This window comes from Vigna umbellata, chromosome 1 (assembly GCF_029865625.1).
Source record: "Vigna umbellata cultivar VRB3 chromosome 1, Vumbellata_1.0, whole genome shotgun sequence".
NCBI lineage: Eukaryota > Viridiplantae > Streptophyta > Magnoliopsida > Fabales > Fabaceae > Vigna > Vigna umbellata.
The window spans coordinates 4,875,889-4,890,960 of NC_142165.1; the positions used below are offsets into that span (position 1 = coordinate 4,875,889).

The following is a 15,072-nucleotide window of genomic DNA, read 5'->3' on the forward strand; positions in this document are numbered from 1 at the left end:
CCAAAATTTATTCTTTAGAGTCTTAATTAGTTGAGTAATCACATAATTGTTTAGTGCCGTGAGTCTCTTGGAAAACGATATTTGGTCTTACCATTTATTATTACTTGATATGATTCGGTACACTTGTCGAGGTCTTAACAAGTTTTTGACTCTGTTTTCGGAGATTAAAAATTTGTTTATCAATGACCTATCCTCAAGTGCCAAAGTCGAGTAGTATTCTTAGTCTTCCCACTTGCTACTGAGACATGACCAATGACTGTGGATCCCTCCAGAATGTACACGTCATTCTTCCTTATGCCTTTGACAACCATAGAATCTCCAGAACACACCCTCATCACTCCATCTTCAACTTTTGTGGTGTAACCTCCAAGATCAAAAGAACTTATTGAAATTAAATTTCTCTTCAGTTCAGGCACATACCTCACATCCTGTAGTACCATCTCCCGGTTATCAAATATCTTCAACCTTATCGACCCTACTTCTTGTACTCGGCAAGCCTTGTTATTTTCCAGCATCACATTTCCATGCTCCTTTTGATCTAGATTCTCAAAAAACTCCTTTACCGGGCACATGTGATAGCTGCAGCCAGAATCCATGACTCAGCTCCTTTGAGAATCTTCAGATGAAGCCAACATAACAGATTCATATCCTATAGAAGCCTCTGCCACATCAGCAGTTTCCTGTGGCCGAACAATTTTTCCATTCTCTGGACAATACTTCTTGATATGTCCCATCTTCTGGCACTTGAAACATCTCACCTATTTCACACCTTCTAGCTTCGACTTCTTCCCATTTCCAGCATGCTTCTTCCCTTTCCCTTTCACCGAAATCAACCTAGATGCCACCTCCTCGGTTATCTTCGAATCTTGTTGCTTTTGAAACTCCTTGGTTCGAATTGATGTCACAACCTCCTCTAGCGTGATCACCTGATCTTTACCGTAGAGCAAGGCATCCCTAAAATGCTTAAAGGTTCTTGGAAGCACATTTAGAAGAATAACCGCTTTATCTTCATCTTCCAATCTCACGTCAATATTCTCCAGATCATCAACAATCGTCTAAAGACTTGTAAACAATCAATTTGATTACATATTCTGAAGAGAATTAAAACACTTGTTGATTAACTCAGGAGAGTTAAGGATTGTTAGGTAGTGTATCAAGTTGATACCAGGATTGTCTAGTAGAAACCAGGAGTGTGTGAAACTCAAATAGTCAGGGTAACAAGTGTTATTCGTTGACTAGGGATACTAGTGGATGAAACTCAGTCAAGGTCACAATATCAAGTGGTTATTGGGTTCATAGGGACAACCAGGAATGAGTTAAACTCAATTAGGCAGCATATCAAGGGATACTAAGATTGTCTAAGGATACCAAGAGTGGTGAAAAATACTGCATAACCAGGAGTGTGTGAAACTCAATCAAGGTCATAGTAGTAGGTGGCTACTAGTGTACAACGAGAACCAAAATTAGGTTAAACTCAAATAGACGATGTATCAAGTTGATACCGGGAGCGTCTAGAGAGACTAGGAGTGGTGAAGAATATTGCACAACCAAGAGTGGGTGAAACTCTACTAGACAATGTATCAAGTTGATATCAGTAGCGTCTAGGGATATTATGAGTGATTAGAATACTCAAATGTACTTTGTTGAATATCTAATGAAACCCTCTAAGTTATCTTAGAGGAGAAATGGACGTAGCATTGTTTGATGAATCAATATAAAACACTTGTGTGTTGGAATATACGTTGTAACCAATCATATCATGCAAAAACGATGTCTCATCACACACGTCAATCCTACAAAAGTTTCATTCCTCACCGAACCGTAGAAGAATGAATTAAAACTAGTTTTATAAACACATGCAACATAATAGCGTTTATAACATTAAGAACAACTAGCTCATGAGGATTATTTAATTCACAATCAACTTATTAACCACGAAAAGAATTATGAAATTACTATTCAACCCCTTATAATATTTTCTCACAGTTTCATGCAAAATAAACACAAATAGTATAAAATAAGATAAACACTTTGAAAGTCACATGTCAATAAAGAAGAAATAAGAAGTAGAAGGAGAGTATTTTTAATCAACATAAAATAATTCAACAAAGGTAAAATTTTTATTGAGTAATCAATTATTTTGTTGCATCTTGCTACATTACAGATAATTTTCAAAACTCATTATAAATAACTAAAGAAAACTCACGCGACATGCATTTACTTTTTTTAAGATAATAAAAATGATAAAATTATTTTTATTATAATTAAAAAATAAATTTAAATAATTTTTACAATGTTATTGTAGTTCATATTTGTTCTTTTAGATAATTGCTTTATTATAGTAATTATTTTAGTTTAAAAGAATAGTTAAATTTTAGAAAAAAACAATCAAATTGAAAAAATTGATCAATTTTTAAAAAATCACTTAAAGGGTAAAATTGATAAATTAATTATTTTGATTTAAAAAATACTTAGAAAGTAAAATTTGAAATTAAATATGTACACCAAAGAGGGAATATTTTTATATAATAGTATAGATGATGAGATATTTTAAAATTTAAAATTTGGAAAATTTATCTGATAATCCTATTAAACCAGAAAAGGCATGAATGTGTAAATTGATGACATCCATGAGGTTGATAACTCACATATTTGATGTTGTAGTTCAAGGTTAATTTTGTCAGGACACATACTTATGATAAAAACATGTCCAGAAAAAGCTATCCATCATGTCCAAACTGGTGTGAGTTTTTTTCTACCATTGTTGTCTGGCCACGACCGAAGAAAATGAAGTCAAATCAATAATCTCACAAATTTTACATTGAAATGGTGTTCAATCAGAGCCTTATAAAAAAATCTTTTATTAATATTTGTGTACACTAATATTATTTTTTGACTTGTGGTTTTCCCAAGTAAACGCCCATCTAATATAGCCTGGTTTGTTTTGTTCTGTGCCAAGTTGCCACTTTAATAGTATCTAGAAAGCAGTGAACTGTGGATTAACATTTGGTTAGAATCTAATCCTAAAAAGGTGTCGGCATTTGGAATTGCATCCTTAATCAAGGTCATTGTTCGTATTGGAAGATAAAAAGTTAATAAAAGAAAGCAAAACCAAACCACTCCCATGCAACCTTTATTGACTCTTGCTTGATTACAAGAGTTTTAAATTTAAGCAGTTAAATGACGTTTTCAAGGTCTATTTATTTAAAACCTGTCACTAATGCCTCGTCAAACCAGATGGATCCACTAAATAATTCAGACTCAATCCTGTTCATTATGCTTCACTGTTATTGGTTTAGTTTTAAACCCGAACCAAACATAATAAGAATAACCAACCTTAAAAGTGAGAAACCAAAGTTAAACTCGAAAAGCATTGTAGTTAAGTAAAGGCAATAATCAATTGCAGAAGGGAAAACACTATCCAATAGTGCCCCTTCTAGATTTTTTTCTTTGACCGTTTCTGCTCTTTCATTAATTGTCGTTTTGCAATGTGAAGAGAGAATAAGTCAAATACTAACAGTCACATGTTCACACTTCACCAGATTTCACTTTATTCTGACTTTCAAGTTGTGAACAACAAAACCTAATGGGAAAAAATCATTCTTTTTTTATTTAGATGAGAATTTTTTTTAATATTTTGTTGTTTTCGAAATATTAAATATTTGGGTCGATTAAATAACAAGATGCAGTACTTTAAGAATTTCGTCCATGGTCATAGTTGAGCTGCGGAAAAACAATATATAGAATGATTTTGTCAGTAGTTTTCATATGATCCGCAATGCTAATTTGAATGCAGATGCGTATCAAGGCTGATGCATTAGCACCACCATTATCATAATATTTAAACGCGCTTTTCAAAAAGCTTTTACTTCCAACGAAAAGTGAGTCCATACTGTACTTATTTCAGCCAATCCATTTCCTGGCCCCTCCACATTCGTGTGAAAACAACATCGTCTTAATACACTCGAAAACAATGTTTTGCTTTCACTTAGCTTTTATGTAACACTCAGCAATGACTTTTGACCGAGGGAAACTATTGAACCCGTCAAAATACTGTAACTTGTAACAAATGGCGCACATCATATCCATTATGACCATTTATGATTTTGAAAAGCCAACAATGGAAATCTTTGACTGAGCCTAATGCGCTTGGGAAATTTCTTCATCGCTTCCTCCTGTGTTGACACAAGACAAGCCCAGCAGCAGCAACTTCGTCTGTCTTTGTAACATTACTGCTAATTTCCAAAGATTTGGCATAACATTCACTACCTGAAGAAAATGCACCAGTCAAAATTAAACAAACAAAAGCCAATTAATTGGAGAAAACTAAAACTTTGCATACTTACAGAGCTTACAAACTCCTTCAAGCGTGTAGCTTCCATCCTTTTGAACCTAGTCCCACCTGTCACAGATGTGCACAGCTTCCAGTAAGACATGCTGAATATTTACATAAAAGAATGTTCATATTTAAGAATATCTTGTATTGTCGTTTTATAATTCAAATAAACTGTTTCAAATTTTCTAGTTTCAGGCATCATCATCATCATCTCTACTTTTGACCCGGTTAATCAAAAATTGTATCTCATGTGTTGAGATATCATCTTGTCCACACTATGCAAAACTTCTTGTGGTTTTAATTGAACACTAAATTCAAGGATTCGTCTATATCACAGATGATTCAATAAAGGGCTGAAATGTCCAAAAGGTACCAAGAGGATTCAAACGTTTTTTCCCTCCAAACAAGCACACATCCACGAGCTTCCATGTATTTTAGAATTTGTTGAGGAATTAAAGACTCAAAGCATGCGTGAAACTTCGCTTTTGTTAAACTTTGACAAGCCAAAAGGAAAGCTACTAGGCCATTTGAAGTTAAACCCTCCACGTGAAAAATGGATATATACTGCAGGCAGCTTATGCTAGCAAGTGCAATGAGCCCCACATCGGTCACTGAGCAATATGACAGCTTTATCTGCAATTCAAATAAATCAATGCTAGTTAGTTCTTAAATACACACTGGGGGATTTGAGACCATATAACATCAGGTACTGATGATAATAACTTCATAAACGCTAGCATGCAAAAGAATCTCCAAATGTATTGGACAGGGAATAGGAACCTACTTGTTTTAAGCTTTGAGAATGTTGAGCCAACTGAATCATTCCAGCATCATTAATTTTGCGGCACTTCTTCAGGTCCAGAGTCTCAAGATTCTTACAACCGGCAACAATATTTGAGAGACCCTGTGGTGAAATATGAGGGCACCCTCGGACTTCTAGAGTTCTTAGTTTCTGGCATTTTGAAAGAAATGCCAGTGAAGAATCTGTGATGTTGCTGTTGTAAGCAATGTTAACAACCGTAAGTGAAGGACAGCCAAGGGAAATTGCAATAATTCCCTCATCAGTTATTCTTGAGCTCCTGTGAAACAAAACAGAGCAAACTTTAAAGAAAAACAAAGGAAGATGTTAGCAAATCATAACCATTTTATCAAGAATCACAATCTTTAGGTGAGATCAGAGTTGTCTAATGTCTATATGCAATCAAAACTATATCTTTTGCCATTTACATATGCTTTATAATGAACTTTCATGAAGCTTTTTCACTCGTCTCACTTAAAAAATGAGGTAATAGCCTGCAAATTTCCTCCCAATAATGTTTAAGTTGGATTTAAATTTAACAAAGTTGAGATACAAGAACCTGTAAAGATCAAGATTTTTGAGCTCTGAGCAACTGTTAGCAATATGCTTTAGTCCTTTATCAGTTATCATCAAACATATGCCCAACTTCAGACTAGAAAGTTTGGTACATCTTGAGATCGAACAAAGCCCTACACAAATCAAGATGAATAAATCATGCACTGAAGGTAAACAACATTTTATAATGTAAATCTCTGGTAAGAAATTCAACCTATGTCATCTATTTCAGTATCTGTGACATTTAATTCTTCCAACAGTTGACACTGTCCAATAAACAAGAAGCCTTCTCTACTGATCAAGCTACAAGATTCCATTCTAAGGGATGTAAGCCGTGAACATGAATTTGTTAGGTTGGGTATGAATTCAGGTGTTAGTGAACGACAGCAGGTTATGTCTAACTTCTCTAGGTTTTTGTTTGTTTTCACAAGGAAGGAGAGATTCTCATCAGTTACTCCAACACATTTACTTAAGTTCAGTTCTTTGAGTGAGTTGCATGAATAACCGATGGCTTTTAATCCTGACTCTACACCCAAACAACCATCGAGTTTCACCAATTGCAGTCTTGGAAAACTTTGCAGACATTTTGCTAGATCAGTAGTAACCTGAGTACATAAAATTAGTGGCTGCAGAACAAGGCACAGTCCATAAAATGATTAACACATAAATGATTAGCCAGATTCAAAACTTACAACCAGGCTGGAGGATAGGATAAGCTTTTCCAAGTTCTGTGCACCATTTGTAAGAGAAGCTATGCCAATATGACCAATGTTTTGACATTTTGACAAGTTAAGCATCTGTCAACAAAAGAGAGAGCATGAGTGTTATCAAACTGGTAAAGTTAATTCATCCCTCTCCTTTCCGTAGAGCATACTTAAACTAGTTCCATAAACAACTTACAGAATCCAGATGACTCACTTGCTAGATGTTTGAATGAATATCATATAGAAAAAATAAGTACAATTTCTTATACGTTGAAAATCACAAGCATTTCAGTCAGTCTCCATTGCTTGGCCACAATATTACTTTTCTCTATTAAAAAGATGAAGAACAGGCATAAAATAGTCAAATAAAAGTTTGCTTGGGTCCAATGGGTCTGAGAAGGAAATGGAAAACCAAAAGGAATACCTTCAACGACTTGCAGTTTGCTTGGAGGGTTGCAAGGCCGTGATCCTCAATGCCGAGACAATGCTCAAGAACCAAATCTTCTAGATGTTCTAATTGAAGGATATGGTTAAGACATCTTTCTGTGATCTGCTACATTAACGAATTGAACATTGAATTATCAGTGCCAAAATAAAAATTCTCATGTATATCTTCAAAAAATTACCATAAGGTAGGCAGAATAGTAATCTTCATGAACAGCTGATTTTATCAGCAATAATGTGATAACTATACTAAATAACGAGCAAACATTATCTTCAAGATTGGTCATAAGTTTACCATTATCGAATCTGCACTCAATCAATATCCATCACCAATTAAACGAGCAAACAAACACATGCTAAATCCGCAACATTCCACAGATCGATCACTCTCCACAAGTAAAACATTCACAAGGCACCAAACTAACTGCGTTTTAAAACACAGCTCACAACTGAAATTACAGCCAAAACATCTAGGTTTTTATACTCTCCACAACAGCAATTGTATCCTCATCAGATACGTTTGTCTGCATTTTTATTTAGTATAAAAGAAACTGCAACCATAATGTAAAACCATAAAACTAATACAATGGAATAATTTAGCAATTTCCCATTGAAGGGCACATGATCCAACCATCTCAATCTCCACGACAAGGACAATACAGCTTTTGAAAAGGAAATGATTAAAGATCACCAAAACACACAAAGGTTAGCTAGACCCAACAAAAACACTTCTCTATTAAAGATTTGACAATCATTAAATATCCAAATCCATTACCGGCATATAAGAAAGATCCAAACTCCGAATCTCCTTGCACTTTATAGCAATCAAACCAGCCCCAAAATCAGTGACCCGAATGCACCACCTCAACACAACATGCCTCAATCTGCCACACTTGACAGCAATGCACCCAATCCCCATGTCCGTTATTCCCTTACACCTTCCCAAACGCAGCCTCTCCAAGTTCACAGCCTCGGCAATTGCCTTGGCCGCCACGTCAGTGAGGTCCGGTCTGTTGGACAGGTCAACCTCCACCAGGTACGTACAATTGAGAGCGAGAGCGGAGAGCCCCACGTGCGAGAACAGCCTGCACCTGGAGAGATCAAGGGAGCGCAGGGAAGAGCGCCAAGCGAGAGAGAGGGCCTTGAGGGCGAAATCGTCGACGCAGGGACAGAGCGTGAGGTCGAGGTGCAAGATGGAAGGATAGCGCCGAGAGGCTCTGGGGAGAAAGTCAAGGCGACGTGGCTTGAGAGCGGTGCGGTGAGTTGACTCGAGCGCGTAGAAGGACTTGCAGGCTTGGGAGAAGAACTTTGGGGCAAAAGGGTCGTCGCGGATGTGGTCGAGGATGGCGTAAAGAAGGTCCTTGGCAAGGAGATCGAAGAAGTTGGGTGGTTCCATGGTGGCGCAACAAGAGTAAAAGTCAACGGAACATTCTGGTTCTGGATGTGGTTGTATTAAGGTTGTTAACTGAAAGCATAGCAGTGTTTCATCTATGTGTGGGGAGTTTCGTTATTCCGTTGAAACTTGAAAGCGTTAAGCTTCGAGTTTGGTCGCAGATGACTGTGTCAGTGTCAGTTCACAGTGCTGCTGACTTTGTCCTCCGTCGTTTTGCTTCTGCTCTTGCTATCGCCGAATTGCCCTTGTCGCAATTTTTTCTTTTATTTTCTAATATTCAATCTTAAATTCCAATGTTTTCTTAATGTGTTTACAAAATGGCTAGGGGGCATATTTGGCATGGGAAGAAACAAATAAAGGAATCATTACATGGTGAAGTTGTTATCTGAGGTAGGATAGTACAGCTGCAATGCCACATGGTACGGCGACCACTAAAGCAGATCTTCACTTACGTTGTTAATTATCAAATTATATAAATAATAGTTTATGACAACCATGCCATAAGAAACCACCCAAATTTTGGTAACAGGTTTTTCGTGGGAAATTCCCGTGTACATGTTACGTAGTAGGCTTTTCTTTTGTCTTCAGATCAAAATTTGTTTAAACAATGTCACCATCTTCACAAGCGCACAACAAATTAGGTTCTTTTCTTATATACCTCTATTTTTTTATGTCTAATACAACAGTAGTAGGTAACTGACAATTTTTAGAATTTTTAATTGACAACCGGTAACAATTTTTAGAATTTTTTTTTTATTATGGATATTGATGGTTCGTTGTTAGCCTATGGATGTTTTTAGTTTTTTTTTTATTGTGGGTTTTGAGACCTCGTCAAGTGTACCAAATCGTTCAAGTAATAAACCGGTAAGTCCGGATATCGTTTCCCAAGAGATTTGTTTAGATTTTACTAATTTAGCGATTATTAAACGTACTTTTATAACACACTTAAGATTAGCATACAGATTTAAAAAGTGGTAAAAACAGTCGAATTTAGGTTCACTAGGGTTGACATTCAAGTTCATCACTCATAATTTTCTACTAACACAGTTCCTCAAAATTAAGCATCGACATCCTAGGCACATACAAGCCTCTGATTCCTCATATGACAATTTCTGAATCATTCAAACTAAATCACTAATCCCTTAGCAAATTCAGTTCTCAGATTTGCCTTAAACACAATGTCACAGATGACTAAAAGTTCCAACCTATGTCTAGAATTGAAATCCCTTAGTTGTTCTATCCTAGGTCCGCGGTCTCATGCATTTTCCAATGATTTAACTGTTCAATTAGCTTAGATTTCCATCGTAGGCATGAATAATCAAGATAGAACACAAAATTCATACAAGATCATGTATTAACAGATAGATTACAAAGAGTTTCAGAACTTTACTCTCAACCCTAGTGAAATGGAGTCTTAGCTACACATATGCATCTCAAAAGCAATAATTGATGGATTGGATGGTAGAAAGTGGTGGTTTTGCACCTTGGAAGCACCCATACACGAGCTAGACGCGAGCTGCAGCGTTCCCACTGTCTCCTCCCTCTCTCTGGTTCAGTTTCGCGACATTTTAAAGGGAAGGACCTTAAGTGACTTCTCACTGGGCGACAGTTCCTCAAAATTAAGCATCGACATCCTAGGCGCATACAAGCCTCTGATTCCTCATATGACAATTTCTGAATCATTCAAACTAAATCACTAATCCCTTAGCAAATTCAGTTCTCAGATTTGCCTTAAACACAATGTCACAGATGACTAAAAGTTCCAACCTATGTCTAGAATTGAAATCCCTTAGTTGTTCTATCCTAGGTCCGCGGTCTCATGCATTTTCCAATGATTTAACTGTTCAATTAGCTTAGATTTCCATCGTAGGCATGAATAATCAAGATAGAACACAAAATTCATACAAGATCATGTATTAACAGATAGATTACAAAGAGTTTCAGAACTTTACTCTCAACCCTAGTGAAATGGAGTCTTAGCTACACATATGCATCTCAAAAGCAATAATTGATGGATTGGATGGTAGAAAGTGGTGGTTTTGCACCTTGGAAGCACCCATACACGAGCTAGACGCGAGCTGCAGCGTTCCCACTGTCTCCTCCCTCTCTCTGGTTCAGTTTCGCGACATTTTAAAGGGAAGGACCTTAAGTGACTTCTCACTGGGCGACAGGCCTCCACTCGCTGGGCGAGTGGCATCTTCTCGCTAGGCGACAGGTGTCAGCTCGCTGGGCGACTGGTGCAGTCTCGCTGGGCGACTGGTGTAAGCTCGCTGGGCGAGGAGCTCCAGCTGGCTGGGCGAGTGATGCACTCCAAGTCTTTGATATTATCCAATACACATTTGAACATTCAAAACTATACTTACATCAACATTTATATACTTTTCATGAGAATAAACACTTAAACTTACTCAAAAGCACAACATTTTAAGTAACAAATATAAGTAAAGTTTACATTTATCAACTCCCCCAAACTTATATATTTTCATGTCCTCATGAAAATAAACAATAACAAAAGAAAACAAACCCAAAAGAGCAGTTGATATTCCATCACATAATCTCTGTCACAAAAGTAAGGATTGTACCTACATCTCCAAATATTTAGATCAAATGTTATAATTTCTATATTAACAAGTTCTTGAATCCATAATGATAAGACAACCAGAAAAAGAATAAAACAAATATGCTCAATCAGTGTTTATCTCAACCTGCAAGTGTTTACAACTCCAATTCACGCTCAGATTGTCATCAACTACTTCATCAACTTTTGCAAGTCATCTCATACACAATTTACACATTCTGATTTAAATCAAAAGGACTTTCTCAGGTTATAACTTGGCTTGGCTAGAAGAAACATGGTTTTACAAGGAAACAAAATAACACTAAAGAAGAGGAGAACAAGAACATAACGACATTGAAACTTTATTTATCAACTACCTCTTCATTCATCACATAACACATTGAAATTTTTTTTTTCATTGTTTTTCATCAGTTTAAGACTCAACTGATTATAATTTCCCCCAAACTTAAGTTCTACCTATATCTTGACAAATATGTTTCTTATTCTCTTCTTCTAAAGTGTTGGATAAGGTAGATTGTTCTGTAATATGCTCAGGGTTCACAAAAAAAAATATATAAGGCTCAAACAGGATAACAAAGGATGAATATTCACATATGGGTAGTCATCTGGCCAAGTAGTTAATTTCAAAAACAAAAAACTGCCTTTCTCATTTCTAAATCAGAATGTATCTGTATTAATAAGAATTATGCAAAAACCAATTTCATAGCAATAACAACTTCTCACTTGCTTTCAAAGCTTTCTCAGTACACTCAGTTATTCAACTTCTGGGTCACAATCAATCAGATTCAAGAACAAATCATATATAATCATAACACAAGTTCTAAAACTTAGATTTTGCAATAACAATCTCACAATCATGCCAGTTATCATGGAAAGAATTCAAAACTCATAATCAAACTTCAAACAAACATTTCACAATCAAATCATTGCAAAAACATAATTCAATCCACACAACCAAACAGATTCAATTCAAGTTAAATTGACACTAAAAGAACTAAAACCAAAAATTGAGATTGAGTTAGAAAGCTGGGTTGCCTCCCAGTAAGCGCTTGTTTAACGTCTTTAGCTTGACACTAAAAAAATCTCTGTGGTTGAGCCACTAGTTTGAAATCATCCTCCATGAATATGCTATGCATGCAATAAGAAGGACTTATTCCTTTCAGATCAGAAATTGACCAACCTACAACTCCTTTGTTCACTTTTAAGACTTCAATTAACTTCTCTTCCTCCAGAGTGGATAAAGCATTGCTGATGATCACAGGTTTATTATCATATTTTTCAAGAAAAACATACTTCAAATGTGAAGGTAACAACTTCAATTCCAGCTTCTTTTCTTTTATCTCTTCCTCAGTCTTTAATTCTCCAATCTCCACTTCATCAGATGGAATCTCCTTTAAAGCATCTAGATTCTGTATATATTCATCAATTAATTTCTCTTCCTCTGCATGTAAGAATTCACAAGCATCAATAAAAGTTCTTTCAAGAGGTGATGATATATGCATCGTCTTCTGTGTAATCATGCAGACTTTCTCAAGTTCATCAGTTTGAAAACACGTATCTTCATCATTTGGGTGAGACATTGCTTCAAAAACATTGAAATTTACTTCTTCATTCTCAACTCTCACTTTAAGCTTCCCATCATCAACATCAATTAACACTCGAGCGGTCTTCATGAATGGCCTTCCCAGAATCAAAGGAATTTTTGTATCTTCTTCCATTTCCATGATAAAAAAATCCACTAGAAATAAGAATTTGTCTACCTTTACCAAAACATCTTCTACTACTCCATGCGGATATTTGATCGATCTATCTGCCAATTGTAGAGTCATGCGTGTGGGCTTCAACTCTAATTCTCCAATCTTTTTAAACATTGACAGAGGAATAAGATTGATGCTGGCTCCAAGATCAATTAACGCCTTCCCAATAGCCAGTTTACCAATGGTGCATGGAATTGTAAAACTGCCTGGATCTTGAAATTTTGGTGGGAGCAACTTCTGAATGATAGCATTGCACTGGCCCTTAACTTCTATAGTTTCTTCCTCAATATACTTTTTCTTCTTTGTGAGCAAATCTTTCATGAATTTCAAATAAGAAGGTATTTGTTTCAGTGCTTCTGAGAATGGCATCTTGATTTCCAACTTTTTGAAAATATCAATGAAACTCTTGAACTGTCTTTCCTTCTCCTTTTTAGAGAAAACCTTTGGATATGGAAGAGGTTTCTCGTACACCTATTCTTTCTTTTTCTCTCCCTCTCTCTCTTTCTCACTTTCTCTATCCTCTTTCTCTTTTTCTTTATCTCCCTGTTTACTCATCTCATCTTTTTCTTCACTCAATTTTTTCTCATTCTCTCTTTCTTCCAGAATTCTTCCTGATCTTGTAGTAATAACTTTACAGTCTTCCTTTGGATTCACTTCAGTGTTAGCCACAAATTTCTTCTCTGGTTTTTCTTCCAACTTTTTAGCTAATTGATCCACCTGAATCTCCAAATTCTGAATTGAGGCTTCTGTACTTTTATGGTTGGAAATTGATACCTGCATAAACTGTTGAAGAGTTTCTTCCAGTTTTGAAGTTCTTTCTGTCAGAGTAGGTAGTTGCTGAAAGTTCTGTGGAGGTGGTCTATTGAACGGAACAGCTTGTCCCATACTCGGATGAGGTCTCCATCCTTGATTAAAACTTTGACCTTGATCATAATTCGTCTGAAGACCTTGATTCCCATATAATTTACATCTTCATGAGACATGCCTTGCACTACACATTGACCATTATTATGATCTCCTCCGCAAAATTAACAACTTTGAACAATCTGATGTTGAGCTTGAGAAACATTCTGCAGTTCTTTAGGTAGCTGAGATAACTTCTTCATTAATGTCTCAAGTTGCTGAGTCATAATCTTGCTCTGAGCTAGTAAAGCATCTTGAGATTGAAGTTGAAGAACACCTTTTTGTTCAAATTGAGCTCTTTCACTCTGAGCTTCATTATCATTTGCAGCCATGTTTTCAATCAGTTCATGTGCTTCTTCAGGCGTCTTCCATCTGATATTACCTCCAGCTGATGCATCTAACATTAACTTTGTCTGATATTTCAGCCCTCCAAGAAACAAATTTAGCAGTGTAGGCTCATCAAATCCATGAGTAGGGGTTTTTCTCAGTAGGCCTTTGAATCTATCCCATGCTTGACCTAGAGTTTCATCAACATCTTGTTGAAAAGAAGAGATCTTCTGCTTTCCCTTATTGACTTTGGATTGAGGGAAAAACTTATTCAGAAATTTAGCAACTACATCATCCCAGATTGTCAGACTATTCTCTGGAAAGGAATTTAGCCACATTTTTGCATTACCAGCCAATGGGAATGGAAATAAGCTGATTCGGATTGCTTCATCTAGAACCTGGTGAATCCTCACTGTATTATAGATCTCCATGAAAGTAGCCAAGTGAGTGTATGGATTCTCGTGGGATAATCCATGAAACTGATTGTTCTGCACCAGATGAATAAGAGCTGGCTTCATCTCCATGTTAGCAGCATTCACCACTGGTCTTGCAATACTATTGAAGTGCAGAGGTCCTGAGAAAGTATTATAGTCTGCAAGAGTACGTCTTCCTTGCCCAGAACCTTCTCTAGTACGATTATCTTCCATTTCTTCTTTTTCTTGACTAGATGAAGAGTCCAGAATTTCTTCAGAAATAACAGAGGCTTCTTTGGATTCTCTACTTTGTCTCCTCCTTCTACTCTTGTTCCTTCGAGCAGTTCTTTCAATTTCCGGATCAAAAAGTAGATTTTCAACCTGTTCTCTGCTTCTCATACAAAACACAAACTAAAAAGACACAATTTCTACAGATGATAAAAATTATGCACAAGAATTCAAATACGATCACAATAAACACTTAAACAAAAGATAGCTAAAATCAATTAAACTAGATAAACAACACACAATCAACAAAGACAAAAACAAATCCCCGGCAACGGCGCCAAAAACTTGTTGAGACCTCGTCAAGCGTACCAAATCGTTCAATTAATAAACCGGTAAGTCCGGATATCGTTTCCCAAGAGATTTGTTTAGATTCACTGATTGTTAAAGTTTACTAATTTAGCGATTATTAAACGTATTTTTATAACACACTTAAGATTAGCATACAAATTTAAAAAGTGGTAAAAACAGTCGAATTTAGGTTCACTGGGGTTGACATTCAAGTTCATCACTCATATAATTTTCTACTAACACAGTTCCTCAAAATTAAGCATCGACATCCTAGGCGCATACAAGCC

At 36.2% G+C, this 15,072-nt stretch overlaps 1 protein-coding gene, 1 non-coding gene and 1 pseudogene across 4 annotated transcripts; 1 reads left to right on the forward strand and 2 right to left on the reverse strand.

The window, feature by feature from the left end:
- Positions 1 to 3,829: 3,829 nt before the first annotated feature.
- On the reverse strand, positions 3,830 to 8,637 carry LOC124841425 (F-box/LRR-repeat protein 3-like). Of its 3 annotated transcripts, none has more exons than XM_047317695.2 (9): positions 7,614 to 8,625; positions 6,819 to 6,947; positions 6,383 to 6,487; positions 5,905 to 6,295; positions 5,695 to 5,824; positions 5,121 to 5,415; positions 4,710 to 4,969; positions 4,347 to 4,402; positions 3,830 to 4,269 (listed from the first exon to the last, which is right to left on the reverse strand). In XM_047317695.2, exons 1-8 carry the CDS (start codon positions 8,232 to 8,234, stop codon positions 4,393 to 4,395), a joined length of 1,941 nt encoding a protein of 646 aa, XP_047173651.1. In that variant the 5' UTR covers positions 8,235 to 8,625; the 3' UTR covers positions 3,830 to 4,269; positions 4,347 to 4,392. The 3 variants fall into 3 exon arrangements, with proteins under 3 accessions (XP_047173651.1, XP_087948230.1, XP_087948225.1); XM_088092104.1 differs by having other exon boundaries at positions 6,819 to 6,944; positions 7,614 to 8,624; XM_088092099.1 differs by lacking the exons at positions 3,830 to 4,269; positions 4,347 to 4,402 and having other exon boundaries at positions 4,409 to 4,969; positions 7,614 to 8,637.
- Positions 8,638 to 11,688: 3,051 nt separating this feature from the next.
- LOC148204450 (uncharacterized) lies at positions 11,689 to 14,608 on the reverse strand (annotated as a pseudogene).
- Positions 13,932 to 14,034, forward strand: LOC148204451 (small nucleolar RNA R71). The gene has a single exon (XR_015783976.1). It is a non-coding gene; the product is annotated as a small nucleolar RNA R71 (small nucleolar RNA).
- Positions 14,609 to 15,072: the final 464 nt, after the last annotated feature.

What these genes read in the sequence shown, in the direction of transcription:
- LOC124841425 (XM_088092099.1), bottom strand. Translation starts at nt 8,234, where the DNA reads ATGGAACCACCCAACTTCTTCGATCTCCTTGCCAAGGACCTTCTTTAC. An exon ending in TGGATCTTTCTTATATGCCG is followed by an intron (nt 6,948 to 7,613) that starts GTAATGGATTTG and finishes TCGTTAATGTAG; the next exon opens with CAGATCACAGAAAGATGTCT. An exon ending in CAAACTGCAAGTCGTTGAAG is followed by an intron (nt 6,488 to 6,818) that starts GTATTCCTTTTG and finishes TTTTGTTGACAG; the next exon opens with ATGCTTAACTTGTCAAAATG.